This window comes from Ursus americanus, chromosome 18 (genome assembly GCF_024610735.1).
Source record: "Ursus americanus isolate L20-20 chromosome 18, mUrsAme1.1.p, whole genome shotgun sequence".
Classification (NCBI taxonomy): domain Eukaryota; kingdom Metazoa; phylum Chordata; class Mammalia; order Carnivora; family Ursidae; genus Ursus; species Ursus americanus.
The window spans coordinates 35,348,342-35,373,989 of NC_142144.1; the positions used below are offsets into that span (position 1 = coordinate 35,348,342).

Consider the following 25,648-nt stretch of genomic DNA (forward strand, 5'->3'; position numbering starts at 1 on the left):
AATTTATTTTTTATTTTTTAAAAATTTTTAAAAAGATTATATTTATTTAGAGAGAGCATGCATACGCATGTGTGTGTTGGGGGGGCAAAGGAGGGAGGAAGAGGGAAAAAATCTCAAGCAGACTCTGACTGCTCGAACCCACAACCCTGAGGATCATGACTTGAGCCAAAACTAAGAGTAAGACGCTCAACTGACTGAGCCACCCAGGTTCCCTTGCTCTGTTCTCTTAACACCTCCCTCCGCATACACTGGTGTCTTAAAAAGTTCTTAAAATGTACTACAGTCTCAGGGTGTCTTTCCAAGTTTTTTATCCCAAAGCTCCTCCACTGCATCCATTAAGATGACTGCTATTAAAAAAATAATAAGTATTGTCAAAGATGTGGAGAAATTAGAACTCTTGTGCACTATTGATGGGAATGTAAAATGGTGCGGCTGTTATGAAAAACAGTATGGTGAGTCCTCAAAAAATTAAAAATAGAATTACCATACAATCCAGCAATTTCACTTCTAGGCACACACCCAAAAGAATCGAAAGCAGGGACTTGAAGAGGTATTTGTAAACTCATGTTCGTGGCAGTACTATTCATAATAGTCAAGGAACAGAAGCAATCCAAATGTCCAACGACATACTGAATGGATACACAAAATGTTGTATATATACATACACTGTAATATTCAGTCTTAAAAAGGATATTACGACACATGCTACAACACAGATGAACATTGAGAACATTATCTTGAGTGAAATAAGCCAGTCACAAAAAAGACATACTACATGATTCCACTTATATGAGGCACCTATAGTAGTCAAATTCATAGAGACAAAAAGAAAAATGGTAAATGCCAAGAACCAGGGGTTGGAGGAATGGGGAGTTAGTGCTTAATGGATACAGAATTTCAGTTTAATAAGATGAAAAGAGTTCTAAGATGAATGGTGGTAATGGTTGCCCAACAGTGTGAATGGACTTAATGCCACTGAACTGTACACTTAACAATGGTTAAGATGGTAATATTATAGGGGCGCCTGGGTGGCTCAATTGGTTGAGCATCTGCCTTCGGCTCGGTCATGATCCCGCGCTCTCTGCTCAGCAGGGAGAGCCTGCTTCTCCCTCTCCCTCTGCCTGCCACTCCCCCTACTTGTGCTCTCTCTCTCTCTTTCTCCCAGATAAATAAATAAAATCTTTTAAAAAAGGATGGTAACTTATACATGTTTTACCAATTCAACTTTTTTTAAAATTTAAAAACAAATTTAAAACTGTTCCATCAATATTTTTGTGTTTCTTGTTGCCTCTTTTATTCTGTGAGGCCCAGTTTTGTCTTCTCCCTAGAGCTTTGAACTCAAGCTTCCTCACTGACCTTTGTCTCCAGTGTTACCTTTGTCTGGGCCTGGAACTCCTTGAGTCCCTCAACATTCACCTTTGCCCAGATTATGGTTTGTTCCCCTTTTCTTGGAACTCTTGTCAGTCTTTCTTTCTTTCTTTCTTTCTTTCTTTCTTTCTTTCTTTCTTTCTTTCTTTTGAATTTGTTCCCCTTTTCTTAGAGCTCTTGTCTTTCCCTTTCTTTCTTTCTTTCTTTCTTTCTTTCTTTCGAATCCAATCTCACTCCTAAGACCACCAGTTTGGGCCAATCTCACTTCTAAAGAAAGATCTGAGAAATAAAGCACACAATTCTAGAATACAGACTATCTGTATTCAAGGTATAACAATGAACTTAACGCTGTTTAATATAAATTAAGAAATCATATTTATGGAGAATTGCTTGAAGGATATACTGTTTAGCCACTGCCTGAAATCAGTTTGTTTGCTTGTTTTTGTTTTCTTTTTTTCCTAAGTTTATTTTTTTAGTAATCTCTACACCCAGCATGGGACTCAAATTCACAATCCCAAGATCAAGAGTCATATGCTCTACTGAATGAGCCAGCCAGGCACCTGTTTGTTTTTGTTTTCTAAGCCAAGGCTCAATAGAGGAGCTTTAGAAACTCTGTGAACCCCCTAAATTGTCTGTAAAAACCTGTGCAATTTAAAAAGTTCTCAAAATGCTCTATTATTTATCCCCCCAAAAGAGTTAAGACTTTCTATATATATTCTAAAACTTGTTATTCCTTGGATTGAAACAGATCATCAAAGCCTTACCTCAACCGAAATGTTCTGCCCCAAGCTCAGAATGGGTTTCACTGAACAATGCTTTGGCACTATGCCAACAACCTATATTGAAGGACATTAAAAGGAAACAGTCTCAGCACTAAAAATCTGTTCAGGGAACTACCATAAAAACAAAGAGAGCAAGACAAAGATGGGTACAGATCTGCCTGGATATCTCAAGATCTTAACCAGATAATATGTCTGTAAAGGCAGAAATATGCTGATGCTAACATGAGACAAGAAGAGATCATGAACAAGGCCAAGGAGAATGAAAAGTATGAACTGAGTCATACATACATTCAGTTCAGAACTGAGTCAAATGTAATGGCAGCACTAAAGGTTCTTCCTTCATAAGCACAAGCATGGGATTTGGAGAGCTACCAATGCAGATAATAATGTCAATTTTCAGATAAATGTATATAACATTTTACATATACATTGAGTATACCTAAGGTAAAGAAAGGTTCAAGCTACAAAAGATATCATGTGAAACTTTTAACAATTCTCCCTTCCCAATTTCAGGATAATTCTCTTTCATGTAACTCTCACATTCCTTGATTTAGCTAAAATCCATCCACCCATTCTTCAAATCTCAGCTAAAAAAACAAAAAACAAACAAAATATATGTATATTTTGTTTTGTTTTGTTTTTTAAAGGCTCCACACCCAACAGGGGCTTGAACTCATGACCCAATGATTAAGAGTCTCATGCTTTACTGATCGAGCCAGCTAGGTGCCCCATCACCTTTTAAAATTATGGCAACAAATGTAGTTCAAGTAGAATGGCTTTTGTTTCGCTAAACCGAAAACCACCTTCTCTCCTCCTCAAACACACACACTCATAGCTCTTTTACTCATTTTAAAATTTTTCAAAAGCATATCCACAAAGAACTATGACAAAAAGTTTTCCTTTTGTTGGAGGGAACCCTCTCAAATAGTCAACAGTCATTTGGTTGGAATTATGTGGAGAGTTTAGCTCCAGATACTGGTAGCAAGTCTAAGCTTTCTCCAAAATAGCCACAACAGAAACTGACTGATATTAATGAGGCAAACTGTGATACTAAGGATGCAAAGTATATGGTCTGGGATTGGAGAAATGAGTTATTAATTTAGATCTCTATACGAAGGGAAACAAATTCAATAAGATCCTTTTGATTGTCTTAAGCTCACATGGAAAAAGGATGTCGAATGTTCAAATCGTGATTCATCTTACTATAATATCAATAATTACAATGAAATCAATGAGCCCAGTGAAAGTTTCTGTTGGACTAGTCCCATTTCCTTTTGAAAGTACACAGATGAGAAACATTCACTCACTTTACCTTTTGCTAAAGATACTTACACCATGGTTATCACAGCAGATTTGGCTTTCTGTTTAACACCTTCCAAATTAAATCACTTATCTGTCTGCCTCAAGTCTTTAAGTAGAACATTCCTCTCACTGCCCTGCAAAAAAACACTCAGGGCGCCTAGGTGGCTCAGTCGTTAAGCATCTGCCTTCGGCTCAGGTCATGATCCCAGAGTTGTGGGATGGAGCCCTGAGTCCAGCTCCCTGCTCCCCGCTTCTCCCTCTCCTACTCCCCCTGCTTGTGTTCTTTCTCTAGGCTGTCTCTCTCCCTGTGTCAAATAAATAAATTAAATCTTTAAAAAAAATTAAATCTAATAATTAAATTAAATTTAAAAAAAACCACTCAAACATTACTCTCTATGTGAGTTAATGTGAACCAGTATCATCAGCGGTTATAACCAAAGACTTTTTATGATAACCTCAAGTTCAATTTTGTAATTTTTTTCCTCCCACCTTTGCAGCAAAAATAGTCTCAAAGCCAGGTCAGAGGGAAGTCAAGTCTGTGTCCTCCCCTAAGAAGTTTCTAGGAGATCCAAAATTATAAGAAGCTTCTTGGTGGGCTTTAGTACAATCCTTTAATGAGTGCTCTGAGAGCACAGCAACCAATTTCCTGGCCTTGTGGGTAGAACATGGTACAGTATAGTAGTAAGTAAGATGTTGAACTTGAGAAGCTCAGCAGATACAAGCTGAGCACTTACCTGAAATAAAACGTTTTATGTATTTCATTTCAGAGAAACACCACCTAAGGATAAAACAAAAACTTCTTATCAGTTCAGGCCCCGCTGACATAATACTATTTATCAAAATTAACTGTGCGCTGGACACTTTACTAAGTACTTTACAAAGATCATCTTGTTCAATTTTCACTAAGACCTGGGCCTAGAAAGAGGGTATTATTCTTTCCTACAGATGAAAAACCTGGGCCCAAGATAAAGTGGGTTGCTCAGGGTCCTACAATCAGAGAGCAGCAGAGTCACAGTGGTAGAGATTTGAATCCCTGCTGGCCTGACTGCTCTTGACTACAATTCTTGTCATCTCTCTTGTAAACTTGGCCACAGATGAAGAGATGACTGTCAAGTGCATTTCCAGGGCAGTAACTGAGAACTGTGGTCAAATACCATGGAGTAGAATTTAAAGTCTTAAATGCCCACATGCTCCTCTTTGGTAGATCTGTCACTGAACTCGGGAGAGTTCCACTATTCCACTATGTCCCCACATTTCAGCATCCCTTATTTCTTTACATGTGACTGAGAACCTCTTAGAGCAATCATTTCCAAAAGCATGGTCCATGAACCAATTGTTTCAAAAACATGAAAAGTCTTTGTGGAAAATACAGACACCTGGTCCCCACTCTGGACGTACTGACTCAGAATCTCTGGGAGGGGTAGCAACAAGAAACCCAGGAGGTCCTTTTGCCTATTAAATTTTAGACTATTCATTACCTTGCAGCAAAAGAGCTAGTGTAATCAGCAGGAGGTAAATTGAAAGCTAGCCTCCGTAAAACAATCAGTCTGGATCAGATTGGTGTTAAGAAAAAGATAGGACAGAGATCTTGTGAGAAGGCATAGGGATATAACATTGTTTTGGAGCTGGAAGGGATCTTGAAAATGGTCTATTCCAGTGTTTTTCCAACAGTGTTCTCTGAAGCCTCAGGAGTTCTAAAATGGGGCATGAGAAAAAAGGATTGGCAGTCAGAGTTTAAAGTCCTAAAAAAATGACTGCAAAAGCTTCACTGGTAACCTGGAATTTTGTGTAAGATTGTATCTGAATAATGGTTTTGCTGATTTAAACAATAAACAAAACAAACCTTGGCTGCAAAAGAGAAGAAAAAATTCTCAAGGCCCAGCATGCATTCCAAACCAATTAAATCAAACTTAACGCTAGTTGGTTACAGACATCAGCATTTTTCAGTACCAGGTGATTTCAATGTATAACCAAGTGTGGGAACCACCATACCAATTTGCTCTGTTCTTTGAGAGAAAAGAAAATTAAGACCCAAAGAATTTAAAGGAGATCAGGATTAAAACCAGCATCTCAACTTCTAGCTCATTATACTGTGTTCTCTCCACAATCCAGAAGGAACTAATTATTCCTCTAAAATAGAGGGCATATAAATCAAGATTATTATGTAACCTCACATTTACAGAGTTCTCTGGACTTTTAAAGAGTTCTTTATATATATTCTCTTTTTAGATTCTTATAAAGATTCTGGGAAGTAGGCAGGGGAAAACTATATCTGTCTCAGAATGAGGAAAACAGAGGTCAATTAAGTTAACTCAAAGTGGCTTAGAAGTAGAGCCAGAATTATACTCTTTATCTTCTAACTTCTGGATTAAGTGAATCTAATTTGGCAAGTGTTTTTATGCCTAATATGTGTTAGTTAAAACATGGTCAAAGATAAAACATCATCTATGCCCTCAATTAGTGTATAATCTTCTTAAAAAAACAGAAATAACTAAAATACTGTGCTGTCTGGCTTATCCCTTGGACTAGCAGAAGCTGAAAACACTCCCTGATTGGCCTTGCTAACAAAGTCCAATTCTCTTCAAATTCAGTCTGTGGCTTCTACTTTCTTTCTGACTACGGCAACTAATGTTAGGGAACTCAAGGGATCTGTATATAGCTATTGCATCTCTAGGCAAGGCCACGTAGCTGAAAAATGTCTTGATAAGGGTAGAGAAGAGCGAAAAAGGGTGCAAGTTCAGTGAGGTTCATTTCATAATCTCTGAAGCCAAGGCTATGACTCAGGCAGAAGACTAGGAGATTTCAAAACAAAGGACTGGATGGATAAGAAAGACTATTCACATAAATAATTATTTCCTTTTCCATGACATTTTAATAACTTGACACTTTGCAATTTATGTTGAAGATAAGTACTACACACCAAAGAGGAAAATAACATGTAGGGAATAGTATTTGTATAATTCAGAGTGGTGGAGAAGGTCACAGATAGATAAGAATGTTCAGTCAACTTTTTTTCATAAGAAACTCGTCAGACATTGCAAAATGTTGCCATCCATATTTTACCAAATAAAAGATAATGAAAGAACCAGGAAACCATGTTTTATTTATGAAATGAAACAAGCTGGCCAGGAATGATCTATCACAGTTGTTCTCAAACTTTAACTTGCATCAGAATCACCTGGAAGGCTGGGTCCCATGAGTTTCCGATTCAGCAAGTCTGTGGTAGGGCCCAACAATCTACATTTCTTACAAATTCAGGTGATGCTGATACTGTTGGTTCAGATCCCATACTTTGAGAATTACTGGTTTATCACAAAGTCCACAATATACTAGATACACACAGGCGTGCACACATGCTTGTTGCAAATTATGACAACTTAGTCAATTCTCTATTACTGACTTTGTAAATGGTACTCTCCCTACCTACCAACCTAATGGCCAAAAATAAGACTAAATCGGGAAGAAGTTATGGTTAATCACTTAATTAGACCATCTATTTAAGAGCACAAATGAATGCGTTTATGAAATGAATGTTTGGGTATTTGACAAAGGCAATCAGTGAGGTATATCTAACAACTAGGAAATGACATTGCCCTTTAAAAGCCTTTACTTATCTTGAAGCATACATGAATTTTATTTCTTGTATTTAAGAGAACGCCCTTTGGACCTCTCTATACCTTAAATGTTACCCAAGTTCCCACCATCCTCATTCTTTTCTCACTCTTCACTTTCCCCGAGTTTTCTTTTTCTTTCTTTTTTTTTTTTTTGAAGATTTTATTTATTTAACAGAGAGAGAGACAGCCAGCGAGAGAGGGAACACAAGCAGTGGGAGTGGGAGAGGAAGAAGCAGGCTCCCAGCAGAGGAGCCCGATGTGGGGCTTGATCCCAGACCGCTGGGATTACACCCTGAGCCGAAGGCAGATGCTTAACGACTAAGCCACCCAGGCGCCCCTCCTGAGTTTTCTTAACCACTTCCCCTGCCCCCTCAACCGGCTTCATTTCCTATATACATCATTGATTAGTAACTTTGTTCAGGTTAAGAAATTCCTTTGTTCAGGTTAAGAAATTCCTTTGAGAATATGATTAATGCTCTTAAAAATAAACATACACACTAGGGTGGCTAGGTGGCTCAGTTGGTTAAGTGTCCGCCTTCAGCTCAGGTCATGATCTCAAGGTCCTGGGAATTGAGTCCTGTTCAGTGGTGAGTCTGCTTCTCTCTCTATGCCCCCCCACCTTGTGTGCTCTCTTAAATAAATAAATAAAATCTTTAAAAAAAATAAACATACACACCTATATACATTTTACATCCAATTCAAGACAGAGATTTTCACTCAAGTCCACAGGCCCCAGATTAAGAACTCCCTATATATATGCTAATGATTCAAAAATCTATGTCCTTCAGTCTGAATTTTTATTTTGAGCTTCAGTATTACATATCCAAATAGCTACTAAACATCTGTTTTTGGATGTCACACAAATGTCTCAAAACCTACAGATACCAAGGAATGACTGACTGCTTAATATGGATGGGGTTTCCATTTAGGGTGATGAAAAAGGTGTGAATAAGTATTAGTGACGGTTTTACAACAGTGTAATACAACAGTATTACAACGGTTTTACAACAAAACCTAAACTGAATTGTCGTTATATTTTTATACGGTTAAAGTAGTTTCACATAATGTGTATTTTACCACAATTTAAAAAAATCTACATTTACAAAACTGAAATAATCTCTATTCCCCATCTCTCACACACCCAAAATCTGTGCTTTCTCTTGTATTTCCTGTCTTTGAACATGTTACTAGTCTTACCATTCACCTAGTGGCCCAAGCCAGAAACCTAAGAGTCATCTTTGACAATGCTCTCTTCCATTCTCCCATTTGTAATTAATTATGAAGTTCTGTACATTCTCCCTCATTAATACAGTTAACTTGGAATAGTCATCTACTTCCTCTACACCCAAAGCTTCTACCTAAATTCAGGCCACTGTCATTAACCTCAGAGTCTCCAGTTTTGAACCTCCCCACTCTCCTGAGAATCCTCACAATCACCCTGGGACAAAGGCATTACTATCCCCATTTCACAGCAAAGGAGACTAAGTCTTAAAGTGGATTTTGAATTTGAACTTAGGTAAAACTTTCTTGGCGAGAGTCCAGAGTGGTGACTTTTCCTTCCCTAGATCCCTTGTACGCTGGTTATTCTGTGTGCTGTGTCTCCTCCCACCCAACTCCCTCTGCCCTATTGGAAGCTGATCTCTATGAACTACATCACCCAGACTATCTTACCCCTAGGCTTCTGTTTGGATTTTGCCAATGGAAAGTACTAGCTGGAGACCTGAGAGCAGGAAAAGAGAGAAAGGTTAGAGCATTTATTTCTTTACTTCATTTCTGCTTATAGCAGCTGCTTAGCCTTTATGGCCATACGTCTTGTCAGGCAGTCCTTCTTCCAGATTGTTGCTGTAGGTGGGTTCTGGTAACAACACTCCTTCCCCTTTCCCCTCAGGCTTGGAAGTCCTACTAACTTGCCACTGTTGATGTGTTTCAACATTCCTGTGAATACCGATCATACTTCTATAAACAACCCTTTGGTTAAACTCTTCTTCGGTTAAACCCTTTTGAATGCACCAGCTGTTTTTCTGCAAGGATTCGGACTGAATTTCAAATATCTATAATAGAGTCTAATTCCTTTCCACTGATCCAAAGTTTTCCATCCTTCTGGGACTCCCTGGTCTTCCAAGAAGCCTCTCTAAATACTCTGCTACCTACAGAAAAACACTGTTCTTACCACAATTACGTTGTATCTAGTGTGACATTAGTACTCTATTGTCCTATAGTTCTATTATCATTCAGTTTTGTCAGACTAATCACCCCTGCAGGGCAATAAGCTCTTAGCAGTAGAGAACTTCAGCAATTAGAATCTTTAATGGCAAATATATTTTAGAAGGAACCTTAGAGGTTACCTTGTCTAACCTCCTTATTTTATAGATGTGGTGGTTTAGTTTTACACAGCTATAGAATAGTGCGAACCTAAACCCATCATCTAGATTCCTGCTATTGCTTCACCATGCTGTGATACTGCACTGGGTACTTAGTGAGCACTCAATAGGCTAGTGACTCACTCTTAAATTGATTTCATTTTTATTTTGGTCAATGCTAGGCTAGATAACTATCTGGCACATAGGATGTGCCCATCAAGTATTTGCTCATTTTGAACCTGTGATGCAAGACTAATTCCTGAGTAGTTAATCAGAACTCAGAGGATCATTTATAATAATAATCCCTTATATACCTAGAGAAAGTGTATAGTTTTCAAAGTGCTTTCACATTTAAATGAGACCATTTGCTCCCTCTGAAGTAGACATGGCAGGAATTATTAGTCTATTTTAACAGATGCAGGAAACTGAGCCTCTGAGAAGTTAAAAAACAAGGTCCCTTTGTTAGTATGTTATAGAGCTGATACCAGTATTCATGTTTTTTGACTTCAATACTATTTCCATTATTCCATGTTGCTTCTTCAGCTTTGCTATTCTGCTTCTAGGTATAGCAGTTTCATTCAGGGAGTGAGTCTGAATGTTCACAATAAATAGGTAGATCATACATTTGTGCTCAAAGAACTGATTTTGTCCCTTTAAAAATCCACTATTGGGGCACCTGGGTGGTTGGTTAAGCAAAGGATTCCTGGTTTCTGCTCAGATTCGTGATCTCAGAGTCATGAGATTAAGCCCCACATAGGGCTCTGCTTTCAGTGTGGAGTCTGCTTGAGATTCTCTCTCTCTGCCTCTCCCACTCGTGTTCTCTAAAATAAATAAATCTTTTTTAAAAATCCATTATTAAAGGTTCTTCCACTTCTGATTAGATATAGCCTGCAGATTATCACCATTTTTAAAAAAAGATTTTATTTATTTATTTGACACAGAGAGAGAGAGAATCAGAGAGAGGACAAGCAGGGGGAGCGTCCGGCAGAAGGAGAGGGAGAAGCAGGCTCCCTGCTGAGCAGGGAGCCCAATGTGGGGATCAATCCTAGGACCCTGAGATCATGACCTGAGCCAAACGCAGATGTTTAACTGACTGAGTCACCCAGGTGCCCCAGATTATCACCATTCTTGATTATTATGAGGCCTGTTATTTCCTTGAGGGAGGAAGGAAGGTTACCATCTGTGTGTTTTGGAACAAGGGAGACCGCACTTTTGAGACCTCACTTCCTGTACAGACCAGAGCCAGACCCTTATAAAACTACGTCTTCAAGAGAAACAACCTCTTGTCCTTGGCCTGACCTCACCAGAGAGGGGTTGGGCACACTGGCTTTCTTCAAGATCAAATGCACCAGAGAGCTACCTATAAATGTTTTGATTGAATTCTCTTACCACAAAGACTTTGGTACAGATTTCACCCTGGGTTTTAGCCACTAGAACGATTTCTGATCCTAATCAGAACACTGCAGAAACCAAAAAGAATCTAAACATATTAGTCATCTTCTTTGGATTTCAATTTCCATTAAGAGCTCAAAGTGTTGGCTCAAAAAATGACCCAAACTGAAGTCCTACATCAGGGGCACAAACTCAAATGCCTATCAGATGCCAGGCAAATAAAGCAAAGCCCACTGTAGTAAACAAGGAGTAACAGAGTCTAATGAACTATATAGTAAATTAACAGTTGCTTCTCAGTTCCAACCACCTCAGTTGCTTTGTGGGAATGTGAGTTAAAATTAACAGATCTTCTTTTTCTTCTTCTTTTTTTTTTTTAAGCTGGGAGTCTGCATTTTTAAAATGTGAAATCTGGTTTTAAATAGCTACTAATTCAAACTTGCAAGGCTGTTGCAAGCCATGGGTAACCAGCCAGAGTTTAACTTTTTTTTATGGAGTAGGTCTCCTGTGCCATATGAGAGAATGATAGCAAATGTGCCACTTTCAAGTCAAATGTGGTATAAGATTTATGCTTTTTTTCAGCAAATCTGGATATTGCTGGAGAAGTGGACAAACTCCATGAGTTAATAGAATGTGCCTTAGCTAGGGGTTTGGGGGTATCTGCTTCAGGAGGTAACTGTATAAATGTACCCCGCTTTTGGGAAGTGTTTGGTGGGGAATAAAAATCCTCTTTGCTAGGTATTTGGGCAAATATATCTTCTCTGGAGTGCCTGGGAATCCTTATGTATACTCAAGTATGGGGAGAGGGCAATAACCTCGGGGACTATCGAGAGAACAGTTTACAAGAAAGTATAAGGACAGACAGGTATTAGTAGGAAGTACACAGAACCGTAAGAATCTCAGGTAGTACGCGGTTAGTCTCTTCGGTGTTGGGAGGGAGAAGGCAATAACCTTTCCTCCGGCGCCACCTTCGGGCGCTTCTTGCTCACCATTGCCTTGCAGCCGTCAACTCCAGCGATCTCCATCTTAACGCTTTTTGCGCAGGCGCCCTAGAGCCCCAGGGTTGGGCCTAGCGCGGAGCCCCGCCTCTGACCACACCCCTCCCTAGAAGCCACAAGCCCACCTCCAACCACGCCCCTCTTCTGAGGAGCCCGCCAACCGCCCCTGCCCGCCTTGGTTTCCCGAAGGTGTCCTGCAGCTGTTGGCCTGGCTCTAAGTACCTGAACGCCCTCTGTGCTGGCCGCTAGGGAACACAGATGAAATACTGAGACCTTGCCTTGGGTGGATCACACGGTTTTGAGGGAAGACAAACAAGTAAATTATAACTATGTAAAGTGCAGTTTGAAAGGGTTCAGGGCTGGTTGGGTCCTAAAGGTTGCCACGAAGTATCAGAACCTAGAAGGCCATGCGAAAGCCCATAGGCCATGCCAGCAAGGGGGAACAGAATGTGCAAAGGCACAGAGGGATAGGAATGCACAGTGTGTGTGGGGGGGTCAGAACTACAGGTAAATGCTTTAAAATAGCTACAGGATGGTGGGGGGATGTCTGCACTGTCCTGGAGGGTCTTCGAATTTCAGCCCAAAGTCTCTATGATAGATAGCCACTGAACAGTTTTAACAGGAGAGAGACTTACCAGAGTTATGTGAAGAGGGCAGGGGCAGAACGAGGCAGGTGATTATCACTGTAATCCAGACCAGAGGAACTAAAAGCCACTATTCCATTTGTGGTACTGGGAACTGAGGTAAGACAATGGATTCAACAGGTAAGTTTAAGGCAGAAATGATAGAAGGCAAATGGCTTGGGGAAGAAGGAGGAAGTTTAAAAATGACTGGGTAACTGAATTGTAAGGATTTATTTAGCAAGCAAATGGAAATGAGGAAATGGAAGGCTGGAGTTAATCCCCTGTCCTGTGCTCCCACTCAGCTCCCACCCTACAAGGGCTAAGAAACTAGGTAAGCACTTTCTGTGTCAGCTTCTCTGATTCCCGTGGCAGGAGGCCTCACTTCTACCTTGTTTCTTCCAATATAGGAGGAGACTTTCTATTCCAGCTTTCCTTCCTTGAATTTTCCCCAATGAAAGGCCAATTTCTACTCCTAGGCCTACTCTGTTCTGTACAGGGCAGCCTCAGCCCTCCCAGAGGCACACCTTTCCCCAGCAGACGCTTACCTTGTCCTCACAACATGGATTAGTTTTTACTAGCACATGACATCTCCTACTCTTCTGGACCTTCTGCAGGAAGCTGATACCTTGGGTCCCATGACTCTGTTAACTAGATTGGTGGTCTCAGGTCAAGGCCAAGGCCAAGATGCTAGCCCATTTCCTGCTTTCCTGCTTGGTCCTTATCCAGAGCTGCTTTAGGTTCCACCTCTAGTCAGCAGGGGGCGGGGGGGGGGGAGGAGCAGTGAAGGGTCAGGTACAAAATTTACCATTATACAGGATTATACAGGATAGTCATTTCTACAGCTTTCCACACCTTAACAGAATTACCAGACCCCAAAGGCTGCTATAAGTTAATTTATTATAGACTAGGCAAAAATGTCCCGTAACAATGGCACATACAATAATTAACAACAGCAAAGATGCTTAGTTTCTTGTTACATGTAATGGCCAGTACAGTTGTGGATAATACAGAGTTCTCAGGAGGTCCAGGAGGCTGCTACCAAGGATATCCAAGAACCATGTCACATCTCTGATCAAGGGCCTGAGAAGTCCATATGACCTCCTGAGTCTGTCTCTGACTTCCCAGGGAATGTTGATGCCCCCTCCATCCAGCCTGTACAGAGGGATCATAGTCCAACCTCCTTCTGTAGGGTTGAACATCTGTGAGGGGAACAGCAGCTGACCTAGATGGAGGGGAGTGAGGCCAAAGACTAGATTCTTTCTGCAAAGGAGAGGACAACCAGAAGGCAGTAGTAGCCATAGGTGAGGAGCACTCCTTCTAGACTGGTTTCTACAATTTTTGGCGTTGTTCAGAGCCTAATCAAGAAGAAAATACACCCCTCTCTCCTGGATCCTTCAACTAGCCTCAGGTACATACACAAAGGAATAGCCTCTCATGCCCTGAAACATCATTGCTCCCCTTCCTCCAGAAGTAAGGGAGGGAGATTTCTGGGCAAGTGGCCTCTGGTGCTTGGGTTCCAAAGAATATTCTGCTCAGGGCTCTGAAGTATCATGTGAACCTCATTCTACTCATGACATACAATATGGAGGAAAGGATTAGCACAGCTCATTTCTAGAAGGTATCTTGTTCAGTCTCATAGCCTTGTTTTCATGGGGCCACACAAAACCAGTGGATCCTGCTCAAGGGAGAGTCTAAATACTATTCTGTATGTTCCTACCCTGGCCATACTCCAATCCAGACTATAGGGCTCAGCAACACCTGGAGGCTCAACTGACCATTTAGCTAACCAGGTACATGCTCCAGGCTCTCTAAACTTGTTCTTCTAATGGTTGATATGTATGGGTCTAGCTGGATAAAGTGTGGCATAGAGAGGGATGGAGATGGGGTGTGGGGTGAAGGAGTGTCTACCAAGAATGGCTGACACTCTCAGAAATGTCTGTCTCTCCCTTTATGGAAAACCTATGCTGTAACCCCCATAGCCAAGCTCCTAGCACCACAGACCTGCTGGTCAGGGATTCGTGACCCTTTCTGTGAAAAGCCATACTCTCATCACCCCAAATTTTTCCTTTAATTTCCTTAAACTGAAGGAGTCAGCCTCTCAACTATGAGGACCCTACATAGTAACTCTCACTGGCCCTGACTTGTGGAACTGATGCCATCTGGTTGGCACAGGAACCTAGGTGCTCAGCTCCCCTCTTCTATGGAACGAGACTCTGATTTGAGCTTCACAAACTCTCGAGCCACTTCGTCATTGCTCCTCTGAGATAGAATCCGGAGAATAGTCATGCCTGTCTCATCCATGTGGATCTTCCGGCCCAAGGGGCACCAGCAAGCACAGCTGCCCTTAGCTGCCACATCCCTCAGAGGCATCACAGCCAGCCCCAGAACACGATCCTCACGGGCAAAGCAGTAATCCTTCACACATATTTGCAACTCATAGGCTTCTGGTCCCTCTTCATTTCCCAGGAGGCTGTGAGCACAGGGGGACGGGGGTGGAAGGGAGGAGGCCAGAGCTGAAAGAGTCTTCGACTGAATTTACCCCAGCCATCATCCAACCCATCCCTCCTCTCCCCTCTCAAGTCTTACCCCGCAGCTCACCCCCATCCCAGAGTCCTGCAGGTTCCCTACCCCATAACTCACAAGTGAAATGTCTCGTTGTACTTGGGAGCCCAGTTGTTGCTCTTTGACTTGGTTGTGAACTTCCTCTTCTTGTCACTTTGGTGTGGGCCAACCATGGTCACTTCCACAAAGGGCCGGAACATACCCGCTGTTTGCCACTTGAGGTCATTGGCAGCTACCACTGCCCAAACAAGGGAAGCCTGTGAGGGATCCCACCAAGTGCTCCCAGTTCTTGAGCCCCCAGGTGGCATTCCCTTTGGAGGAGGGCTAAGTTGGAGTACTGAGATAAAGCAGCCCCTACCTTCAACTGAGGCCACTGCATAAGAAAAGGTCTAAGACCTGTAAGTCTGTGCCACTCACCTTTCACTGTGACCTTGTGCTCTCCAGTTCCAGGATGTGTAAACAAGTCCACCTGAATAGAGACTTCTCCCACAGGATCATCCACACCAGACCCTGAAGGACAGATGGACAGTTGATCCCTCACTGAAGAACTCTAAGACTTCAGGCATAATTACCCCAGGTAAAACTGAGGAGTTAGGAGGCCACCACCTTACACCCTAAAGCCTGAAGCAATCACTCAAAGTAGACACGGGGAAGTAAGCAATGGGAGAAGGGAAAGCAAGGGGATAAGGAACGAAGCTGTGTATTAAAATACATTAGGCTGACAACATCTTAGGTGAAATGTTCCAAAACTGCACCAGGAATCTCTCAGGTACCCCAAACCTCTCTTACCTCCTAGGCTGAAGAATTTTTCATTGAAAGATATTAGAGAGAAGGACAGTACTGCCACCTTGTATCTTTGGGAATTATGTCCACCCCATGGTGTCTTAATGGAACAATGTGGGTCCCTTCTCACCAAAGCAACACTCTCCACTCTCCCACCTATCCTCAGATTCCAGGAGGCCCCTGGTTGGGAGGCTGCCCTGCTCAGACTTTGTCCTTTTCACACCTGGATCCCTCCACAAGCGACTTCCCCGTCCCAATCTCTGGCCAGTTTGTAGGCTCCCCTCAGCAGAGGTCTCACTATTTTGAGAAAATACCGGTACCCTGCACCCCAGATAAAACTTCTTTGTCCTCAAGTGGAGGGGTGGGGGAATCCTGAGGACAGAACTATTGTCAACTCCATCTCAGACTGTATGAATACATTGCTCAACTCTAAGACTTGGGATAGAGCTTCTGAACTTTGACATATGGCTCCCCTATCGCCAGCCTAAGCAGCTCATTCTAGTTCATAGGGAACAGTGTTAGCCTATGTTAGATTCACGCATGCAAGGTATACAACATACCCTTTTCCGGCCGAATGTCCTCATTAGCCGTAAATCTAATACCTTTCCCATCATGCACTGAGTGAGAACAGGCAAGTCAAGAAGTAGTAGCAGCAGCAGGACAGAGAAAGAAGAATCAGTTAGAGGTCTAAGGAGATAATAGCCATTTGGAGCAACTCTACACATATCTTGAAGGAGCACAGAGATGAGGTGGAGAGAGAAGTCAAAGAGCTGGGGTCAACGCCCCCAATGCTCCAAATTAGACTTCATGGGTCAAAGATCAACCAGATCATGGGGAAAAGCAAAAGAACATACAGACAGAAGGATTCGAGACCATCAGCCCAGGAAAGAGAGATGTTATAAGCTCTAATTTCCTAGGCCTTAAATGATAAAGCAATGGGTACAAAAGGCACACACACACACACTTGATCCTCCCTGCAGTAACCACCCTTGCTCTTACCACATATGTGCCCATTTCAGCCTTTCCTCATCTTTACATCTAGCCTAAAGCTCAGAATTTCTAAAAAGCCTTTCTGGATCAACTCAGATCCTTCCCTGATGTTACAGGTCTTTCCATGTACAGCTTCATAAAAGATCTCCCTGTCCCTTTGAGCAAGGCTCATAACTTCTTGGCTCTCTCTTCTTCCCATCCTGGACTTGAAATAAGAACAGATGTGGAAAACGGAGCAGTACCGCAAGTCCCTTGCATCTTTTCACCTTCTATCAACTCTAGTCTAACTGCTTAGATCCCTCTTCCCCGTCAGGTCAGCTCTGTGCTCTGAATCCACAGCTCAGGAAGGCCTAAAACCTCCCGCTCCCGCCATCAGATTCACTCCTCCAGGCATCACACCCGGTTTCCCCGGAAGAAGAAATAACAAATGTGCCCGAAAGTCTTTCCTGGGAGGGCCCTGCTCCAGGGCTAGGGGCAGAATTTGAGTCTGAACCATATCTAGGTAGGTGTGTTTTGTTATAGAGAGGCCTGCCTAAAGACAGGGTGGGATTCTGAGGACTGGAAGTCACTGGGAGAAAACCACCGCCTGGGTCCCTATACATTAGCATCACCCATGAGGCTGGAACCTCAGCTACGCACAGAGCCCCATGATCCACATCTTCTCTTCAACTGCTCCCGTAGTTTGCCTCTCCTAGTCTTTTTCCTCATCCACACTAGACAGTCTGTAGTCTTTTGCTTTCTCTCCCCAGGACAACTTCCAACAAGATTCCCAAAGCTATGAGTTTTCATGGTGTCTCAACCACTCATTTTCAAGGCTTCCTGACAGATACTTCCTAATAGGGTATACTCCTTGATAAACATGCACTAGCCAGGCAATGTCTGGGAAAAGAATCTCAGGCACATTTCCCAGGTCCCTGTGATTTTCCTGTCTGGTATGGGTATGGTGTGGGGGGTGAGTATTGGGGTCCCTTAAGAAATCCTGAGATCTGAGTTTGATAGACTCTCTGAATAAGTACCTGGATCCTCCCTAAGGGCTGGAAGATATTGACTCCCTAGAGGCAGAAATGTATCAAGGAGCGGAGATAGGGACCCAAAGCTCTTAGGCCTTACCCTGGGCAGTCTGTGAGCGCACAAATGTTTTGATGAGTGTGTCTGTGGTCTGTGTGTAGAGAGACAGGGCATAGCGTAGGGACTGCAGATCTGGGCTCTTCTCCAGGAAGGTTTTCTTCAGCCCATTACCTCCTGCATGGAAGTATTGCTGAAAGACAAAAGAATACCTGCTATAGCCTCCTCCTCTTACAGAGTGGCAGCTTTCCACACTGTCCTCAGAGAAATCACATCTGAGCAGAAGCTCAATGAAGATGCCAAAAGAGGATGATGAGGGCAATAAGCCTTTCAATAAACAATAAGATCAGGAATACCACAGAGAGTCAGAATCTCTCAGGTGAAGAGTATTTGGATAGGAGCAGTAAGGAATGGCCACATTCCTGGATGTGGTCTTTGAAGTATGGATCTATCCAGACAAGCAAAAATATGGAATAGAAGCATTTCAGGCAAAGAGAGTAGCCAGAGTGCTCTTTTACCCCTCTGAACTCTCAGAGAACATTATACTTATGACATACCTCTCCCAAGTGCCCTGCATCACGGCTCATGTGTACCTGCCTTATTACAGCCTTACCAAATTATAAGCATCTTAAAGCTAGGAACTATATCAGATCCTCTCTGTATCATTCACAGTGCACAGTGCCGTGTGCATATGTTGCCTGGTTGAATGAAGGAATGGGTAGTAGAAAACCAAAACGAATTTATACATAAGTGGAATAAGGAAATTTCTGCCAGATCTGGGGTATGAGGATCTGGAAGATTAATTCCCACTGGGAAATAATCAGGAATGGCAATAAGGAACTAAGTAAACTGAACTGTACTCAAAACCCAGGAATAAGTGCTCTGGGTCTGTGGTAAGTCATCTGAGACCATAAAGGAGGTAACTTTTGGTTGCTCCCAAGCAGAAATATGGACATAGCAGAGAAAGAAACAGACATAAAAAAATCACTCCCTTCTGGATGTGGGGTGGCAAGAGACCAGTGGACATTAGTCTGGCAGCGTGGAATGCCAGGGCCATAAGGCAGTGTGAATGAGGTAGGGTAGTATGACTGTCTGGAGAAGGGGGAGGTCTCCACCTTGATGGTGTCCAGAGCGAGGTCAAGGACGGCACATTGCTTTGGAGTGAGACTCCGGGTTTCCTCTCGTACCATGTGGTCCTGGAAACCCAGAGAAAGCAACAGCATCAGGACAGCTTGGGGCTTGTCATGACAGTCTTTCCCCCACCTGCCAGCTCACCCTACACGGTCCTTTCATTCTCTTTCCTCTTCTGTCTCCAAAGCTCAAATTTCCTTCCTCCTGGCACCCTGTCACCCCCAGCCTCAGAAGGACCCAATACATCCACAGTACCTTGAGTTTGGAAAGATGGCTCAGCTCCTTGGCAGCACTGAAGATCAGCTGGGTGCCCTGGGCAGAGAGGGGATTGGTCAAAAGCAGAGAACTCCAAACTCGATCAAGAAGTGTGAAGCAAGATAGGGGAGACAGCAGGAGAAAGTGGAAGGGGAGTGTCCTTACCGTTTGGTCAGTGAGTGGGGGCAGAACAATCATTCTTTCCATTGTGTTCATTACCACCCGCCAGAGCTCCTTCAGTACACGCTTCAGGACTGTCTTCTCACACACAGTGGCAAAGAGTGTGAGGCTGTAGGCCCACGTAACAGGTAAGACTGGAGTGAGAGTTTGAGAGTCCCCTTCCCTGAGGGGCTTCTCCATCTCATTGCCTCTGCCCTGCCTGTCCCATAGGACAGTCGAGTGCCGTACTCACTTGCCATCCAGGAAGTCCATGAGAGGCCGGAGCACACTGTCTGCATCCTGAGCCACTGAGGCCCTGGCGTTGGGGGATGCATTCCCTGGGCCCCGCACCTGGCCCAGGATGTCAGCCATTTGTCGAACACACTCATCAATCCGCACCTGAAAACTACACATGTGCCCGCAGTGCAGCCCTCCCCTGCCCCAACACACACTGTCCCTGGAGCAGCACCAGCTATTCAGTCCCACTCCAGCATACTCCTGGTGCAGCTCCAACAGGGACAGCCAACAGGAGAGGGAAGATCCACACACCGGCAGCTGGATGGAGGGTGTGGGCAGGAGCTTTGGGATTGGCCAGGGGCCATACCTGGCTCTTACGGCTGTGTGTTTGGGGCCACTGACCTGTTTCCAAATACCATGCTGAGCTCATCCAGAACTGTATTGAGTTTCACCTGCAGCTCCTTCAAACTGTCTGCAGCTTCAGGGTCCAACTGTATCCACGGAAAGTGTGCTTGGCTGAGCTGGTTTTTGTATACTTTTCTCCCCTCCTGTGCCCCTAACTCCTCCCTCAAAGGGCCTTTACCCCAGTGCCTACTTAAATCCCTCAGCTTAAACCAGCCCAGACCCTAAGCTAAATTGCTGGTGTATACCTAGTCAGGAGAGGGTAGAGTTCTGTGGCCAGGGAGCTCAGGAACAAAGGGAAAGTGCAGCAACCCCACACCCTGAGACTTACCTCCTTGCCTCCCATGGCCTCAAACATTTTCTCCAGCTGGACCCTCAGTTGCTGCATGTTGTTCATCAGGATGCAGGGCTTTGGGGACAGATGGAGCTGTTGAGTCTGGACTCCTTTCAGGATAGGACCTATCAGCCTAGGTACCTCTCTCACACTACTCCAAAAACCACAGGGAATTTACAACACATATTATATGCATCTCTTCCTAAGCACTGAGATCTGGAACCAATTCAGACAGTTCTCCTTGAATGAAGACTAGGAGCAAATGTTTCTGTTTTAAAGCTGGGTGGTGGGCCTCAGGTGTTCATGGTATTACCCCTTTAACTCTTTGAATGTTTTATAAAATTTTTTTTTATTAAAAAAGAAAGATTAAGTAAAGCTGTAGCTTAGTAGAAAACAAAATACCAAATGAAGGCTCAGAGGAACTCCTAGTCAAGTTCTTATTATTTTGTATCATAATCTCAAGAGAAGCCCTACTGGGAATCAAGTCAGGAGCATTACCCCCACCCTCAGCTCTGAGGATAGCCTCAAAAGCAAGGATTCAAATGTCTTCCACTCTCTTCTCTAGGGTCCCAGGGCCTGACCCTCACCATTTTCTCCTTTGTGCAGTAATCTGGGAAGCTCTTTGACAAGATGTTTGCATACTGCATCAGCACCTTCCCGATGGTCTGGGGGGGGGCGGGGAAAGAGAGAGAAAAGGAAAGGAGAGGGAACCCTTAGCTCTCCCATCCCAGAACAACAACAACAGGGAGGTACAGGGGAATCTCACAGTAAGGGACAAAGTTCCCTCTCAAACTAGAACAGCACCAAGATAAACCCACCAGTATCCCCCAGACACAAGCACATGAGAATGGGGTGATGCCAGACTTTACCTGAAGGCCACCACAGAGAGGAACTGAGCTCGGACCTACCATGAGGCTGTGAGCATGGTAAAGGCGAATGGAAGGGAGAAGGGAGGGTCATGGTCACCTTAGCAAATCTCCTCATGTAGTGGGCAAGGATGTTGGGGTCTGGGCATTCCAGCTTCCGGATGATCTCGAAGCTCTGGTTGAGCTGTGTGAAGACGTCCACCACAGAGCAGGAAAAGAGTGCATGCTCTGATGTCTGCTGGAACTAAGGAAGGCCAACAACAGGATCGTCATCTTCAGCCACTACCGTTTCCCAAGTGTATAGGGTTCAAAAGGGCTCTGCCCAGCAGGGGTGGCTCTTTGGCCCTCAAAAGTCCTCTTTATGAACTCCACAGGGAAGAAACTAAAGCCCTGGAACTTTTGCTAGCAGCTAATTGCTGGGAGACCTGGCCTGACCCCTGTGCAGTCCAAGCCTCCAACTTACCCCATCCTTCTTATCTCGTTCCAGGGCCCCACGCAGGAATTCCAGGGACACATCCTCATTTTCATCCAGCCATTGCAGGACAAACTGCTCAAACCACCTACAGCCAGGCAGGAGAATTGGGGATTGGAGCCAGTGGCTGGCATATGCCATGTGCCTAACAGCTCCCCCAGACTAGGGTCTTCAGAAAGATAGGGCACGGTTTGATGCTTTTCTCTTTCTACAACAGAGCCCAGAACTGGCAGTCTCAAGACTGGCTTGCTAAACTGAACTGAAGACACAGGTCCTGCCCACCCCCTAAGGGGGGACCCTCCCTTCCCTTCCCTGTGTAGTGCCCACATGATGACTCACACTGGGTACTCAGGCACCTGTCCCTGGAGGGCAGGCAGATCTCGCACATATTCATTGTGGAGCCACTTCACCTTGAAGTGTAGGTTCATGTAGTCAGCACTCTTACACAGCCGGTCTTTCTCATGCTCTAGTGGTGGGGAAGGAGGCTGAGTCAGGTCCCAGCAGTAGAGGCCATGGTTCCTGAGCTTTCCCAAAGCAGCAGATCTGGTCAGGCAGCTCTGTCAGATGTCTTAGAACAAGGGTGACTCCCAACCACTTTCTCACAACCATCTCCCCTACCAGTACTCTGCTTTCCAAGAGCCTGGCCCAAATCTTCTTTTAGAAACTAAGCCAAACTCCTAGATAGGGTCAATAGTCTTCTTGCTCTAGCTTCTGGAAGTGTCAACTGAGATACTGGCCTCTGGTCAAGAAGAGGAGAAAGGGATGTGGGTGCTAATGTTGATTAGTGGGGAGACTGCCCAGGACTAGAGAGGGAGGGTGGTTTCCTAGGACTTCTCTCATCCTAGTAGCTGGGCCATTCCCTCAGATGGGCTTAGATGCAGCGATGAACAGCTATACACAGCATGAATGAGTCAATGACAACTACACAGAGACAGGGAAAACCAAAGTGGGCCCAAGCTGATAGAAAGAGCAGTTAAGCAACCAGAGTGTAACAGCATCTTGAGGTAAACTGACGTGCCCCAGAACACAGCTGAGACACTGAGAAAATGAACTCTCCAAGAAGTATGCAAATAAGAATAGTCAGTTTGGAAACCATGGAAACACAGCCAGATGAAAGGGCTATCACGCTGTAAAAAATGGGATGCTAATTATGGACTCCAAAGGTCATCTAGCTGGATCTCCAGAGCCTTCTGGAGAATCCAAGACAAACATCACCCCTGCCCAGAATGCCTGGAGCACTGGCTACAACCATAGGTTCTCTTCATCCATCCCCTGTATAGATAAAGCATTAATTTGAAATGATAAAAGCCAACTGTGTGCTTACATATAATATAATGGAAAAAGCAAGCAAATGGGGAAGAGTACTGAGCAATAGAGAAAGGAAGGTCAGGGTCCTTGTGACCTCTATGGCTCAACTCAGAGTTTCTGGGGGTGATGCTTCTCCACATCAAGGCAGAAATGCAATCTGGGCAGCTGGCCCTTGTGAGGTAGTACCACAGACACTTGAGGAGGAAGTGGGAGCCTGGGATTCAGCCTCAAAAGGCCCCCAGTCCCAGGAAATTTCATCTCCTGGCACGGCGGGCAGCACCACCTCAGGGGACTTCAAAGAGACTTCTCAGGGCTTGCCTGTTCTCTTCCACCCCACACTCTGCTATCCTTAAACCAGTCCATGAACCTAGAGACATAAAAAGGTACCATGAGGAGGGCTCTCCTTCCTTCCCGTTTAGTAACCCACTAGAAGTGGAGGCTGTACTGCTCCAGCACTCCAAAACTCCCTAACTGCTTTCTTCTAGGGACCTTCAAGTTACTGTATTTCTGTAGTTCTCCCTTTCTCTGTCAATCCATTATCTGTACTCTGGTCCCAAACCTCAATTTCTATATTAACTTCTGTGGTACAGAACGAACAGGATGACTGCTGAAACACTGGTCAAACTTTATTCTAACAAGTCCCATGGAGTCATGCTCCAGTAAAGTTGCTTGAGGCTGTTGTTGGGGGCAGAAGTACAGGGATGGTTAATCTCTCAAAAGGGGCAATCAAGTCTCTAAATCTCCTGCCCCTGGTTTCACATTCCTCCTTCCATGCATCTTTCATCTTTGAAGAGTTCTCTCAACCTCATGATCTCAATTATCCAGCTTGCTGCTATCTCCCCCCAAATCTCTCTTTGGTTCTGGTATTGTCTGTCTAAGGCTTTGATGGAACATCTTGCTTAGCCAGAATTTAACTCTAGTCCCCATCTTTTGCCATTTAACATCTCCAGCTGAAGCTGAACTGAGTACACACACTAATCTTGTTCAATGCTGAGCATCATTTTCAAGTCTTCCTTCTTCCTCTTTATTTACATCCAGTAAAATCACCAATCCCTATTAATTTCACCTCCAAAATTTGTCTGGAATCTATCCATTTCTTTTACACAGTCATCTGCCTAGGTCTTGTTCCCACCATTTTTAACCTGGATTACTACAATAGTCTCCAACCTGGTCTTTCCTACTGTAAACCATTTTCCACACCATAGCCACAGTGAGTGGCCTCTCCACGTTATACACCTGATCATGTCAATCTCTTGCTTAACACGGGATTGCTGTTCAGTGGCTCTAAACTGCCTTAGGTTGGAGTCCAAAAGCTTAAACATGGCTTACCACCTCCTTTATGATCTGGTTGCCCTACTTTTCTATCTTCATCTCCTATTTATCTCTTCCCCCTACACTCTAACCTGCTAGTCACACTGAACTACTGCTTCCAGTTCCCCAAGCATGACATGTCTTTCTAGACCCCATATCTCTGAACATACTGTATCCTCTACCTAAAATGTTCTGTCTCCCTTTCCCATCACTACTACCTTCCTTTCCCACTAGCTAAGTCCTACCATCCTTCAGGTTTCAGTTGTATATCACCTCCTCCAGGAAGTGTTCCCAGGTCCTTTTCTCAGGTCCTAGAAGCCCTCCCAGGTGTAGATTACACTGTTCTCCTCTTAGCACCCTATCCTTATCCCTTTTGTGGCACTTATAACTTTGAACTGGAACGGCCAATTTATATGTCTGTTGTCTAGACTGGTGTGTGAGCTTCTCAAAGGGCTGGGTCTATGCCTCATTCATCTCATTGGGCTTCCAACAACTAGCACAGTGCCTCACATAAAGAAAATACTTAAAAAGCACTTAGTGAATGGGCTGAGGATCTACTGCAAATGGGCATGAAGAAGCTTTCTGTTCTATATTTTAATTAGGATAGTGGTTACCCAAGTGTGTGTATTTGTCAAACTCATCAGATTATACTCTCAGAATGTTTTTATTTTATGTATGTAAATTATACCTCAATAAAACTGACTTAAAAAAAATGGGTGAATGATACCATTTTCACAGTTGGAATCAACACTATCCTTTTATCATCCAGGTCTCCAAACTCCTCCCCTTGTCTTGCCCTCCACATTCTGACAGTCATGAAGTCCTGTTACAACTTCCTTCCAGTGCCTATCAAAACCCATTCTTCCCTCTCCAATTCTCTGCTCTAACCCCATCCCCTCAGCCCTAATTACTATATCATCATCTGCAGTCCCCGCTTCTAGTCTCTTCTTGTTCTAGCTGCCCCATTTTCCCCTGATGTGAAATCTTTTAAAAATGCTGGGTCATTAAAAAAAAAAATGCTGGGTGATATACTCAACTTACGAATCAATGAACATTATATCAAAAACTAATGATGTACTATACTTTGGCTAACTGAATTTAAATTTTAATAAAATGCTACTTCCCAGGGCTCCTGCGTGACTCAGCTGGTTAAGTGTCTGACTCTTGGTTTTAGCTCAGGTCATGATCTCAGGGTCATGAAATCGAGCCCTGCATCGGACTCTGCACTGGGTGTGGAACCTGCTTAAGATTCTCTTTCTCCCCCCCTCCCCCTCCCCACCCACTCACAAGCTCTCCCTCTCGCTCTCTTGCTCTCAAAAAAAAAAAAAAAAAAAAAA

General features: G+C 43.7%; 2 protein-coding genes across 4 annotated transcripts in view; both read right to left on the reverse strand.

Moving 5' to 3' along the window:
- The window catches only part of LOC123781345 (phospholipid-transporting ATPase FetA-like), a 102,884-nt gene extending 100,688 nt beyond the window's left edge, over positions 1–2,196 (reverse strand). The window contains exon 1 of the mRNA XM_045780807.2: positions 2,133–2,196. The gene's annotated coding sequence lies outside the window, so the exon portion shown is untranslated. The remainder of the gene's footprint in view (positions 1–2,132) is intronic.
- UNC13B (unc-13 homolog B) overlaps positions 1,556–25,648 on the reverse strand; it is a 228,085-nt gene continuing 203,992 nt past the window's right edge. For all 3 annotated transcript variants that reach the window (XM_087869574.1, XM_045780792.2, XM_045780793.2), the window contains 16 exons: positions 22,032–22,158; positions 21,684–21,780; positions 21,321–21,464; positions 20,942–21,019; positions 20,352–20,429; positions 20,021–20,109; positions 19,635–19,787; positions 19,388–19,511; positions 19,223–19,279; positions 18,952–19,032; positions 17,882–18,029; positions 15,416–15,508; positions 15,077–15,236; positions 11,805–14,906; positions 4,187–4,230; positions 1,556–2,204 (listed from right to left, as the gene is read on the reverse strand). In XM_087869574.1, coding sequence (XP_087725700.1) covers positions 14,621–14,906; positions 15,077–15,236; positions 15,416–15,508; positions 17,882–18,029; positions 18,952–19,032; positions 19,223–19,279; positions 19,388–19,511; positions 19,635–19,787; positions 20,021–20,109; positions 20,352–20,429; positions 20,942–21,019; positions 21,321–21,464; positions 21,684–21,780; positions 22,032–22,158 — 1,715 coding nt within the window. In that variant the 3' untranslated portion in view covers positions 1,556–2,204; positions 4,187–4,230; positions 11,805–14,620. The remainder of the gene's footprint in view (positions 2,205–4,186; positions 4,231–11,804; positions 14,907–15,076; positions 15,237–15,415; positions 15,509–17,881; positions 18,030–18,951; positions 19,033–19,222; positions 19,280–19,387; positions 19,512–19,634; positions 19,788–20,020; positions 20,110–20,351; positions 20,430–20,941; positions 21,020–21,320; positions 21,465–21,683; positions 21,781–22,031; positions 22,159–25,648) is intronic.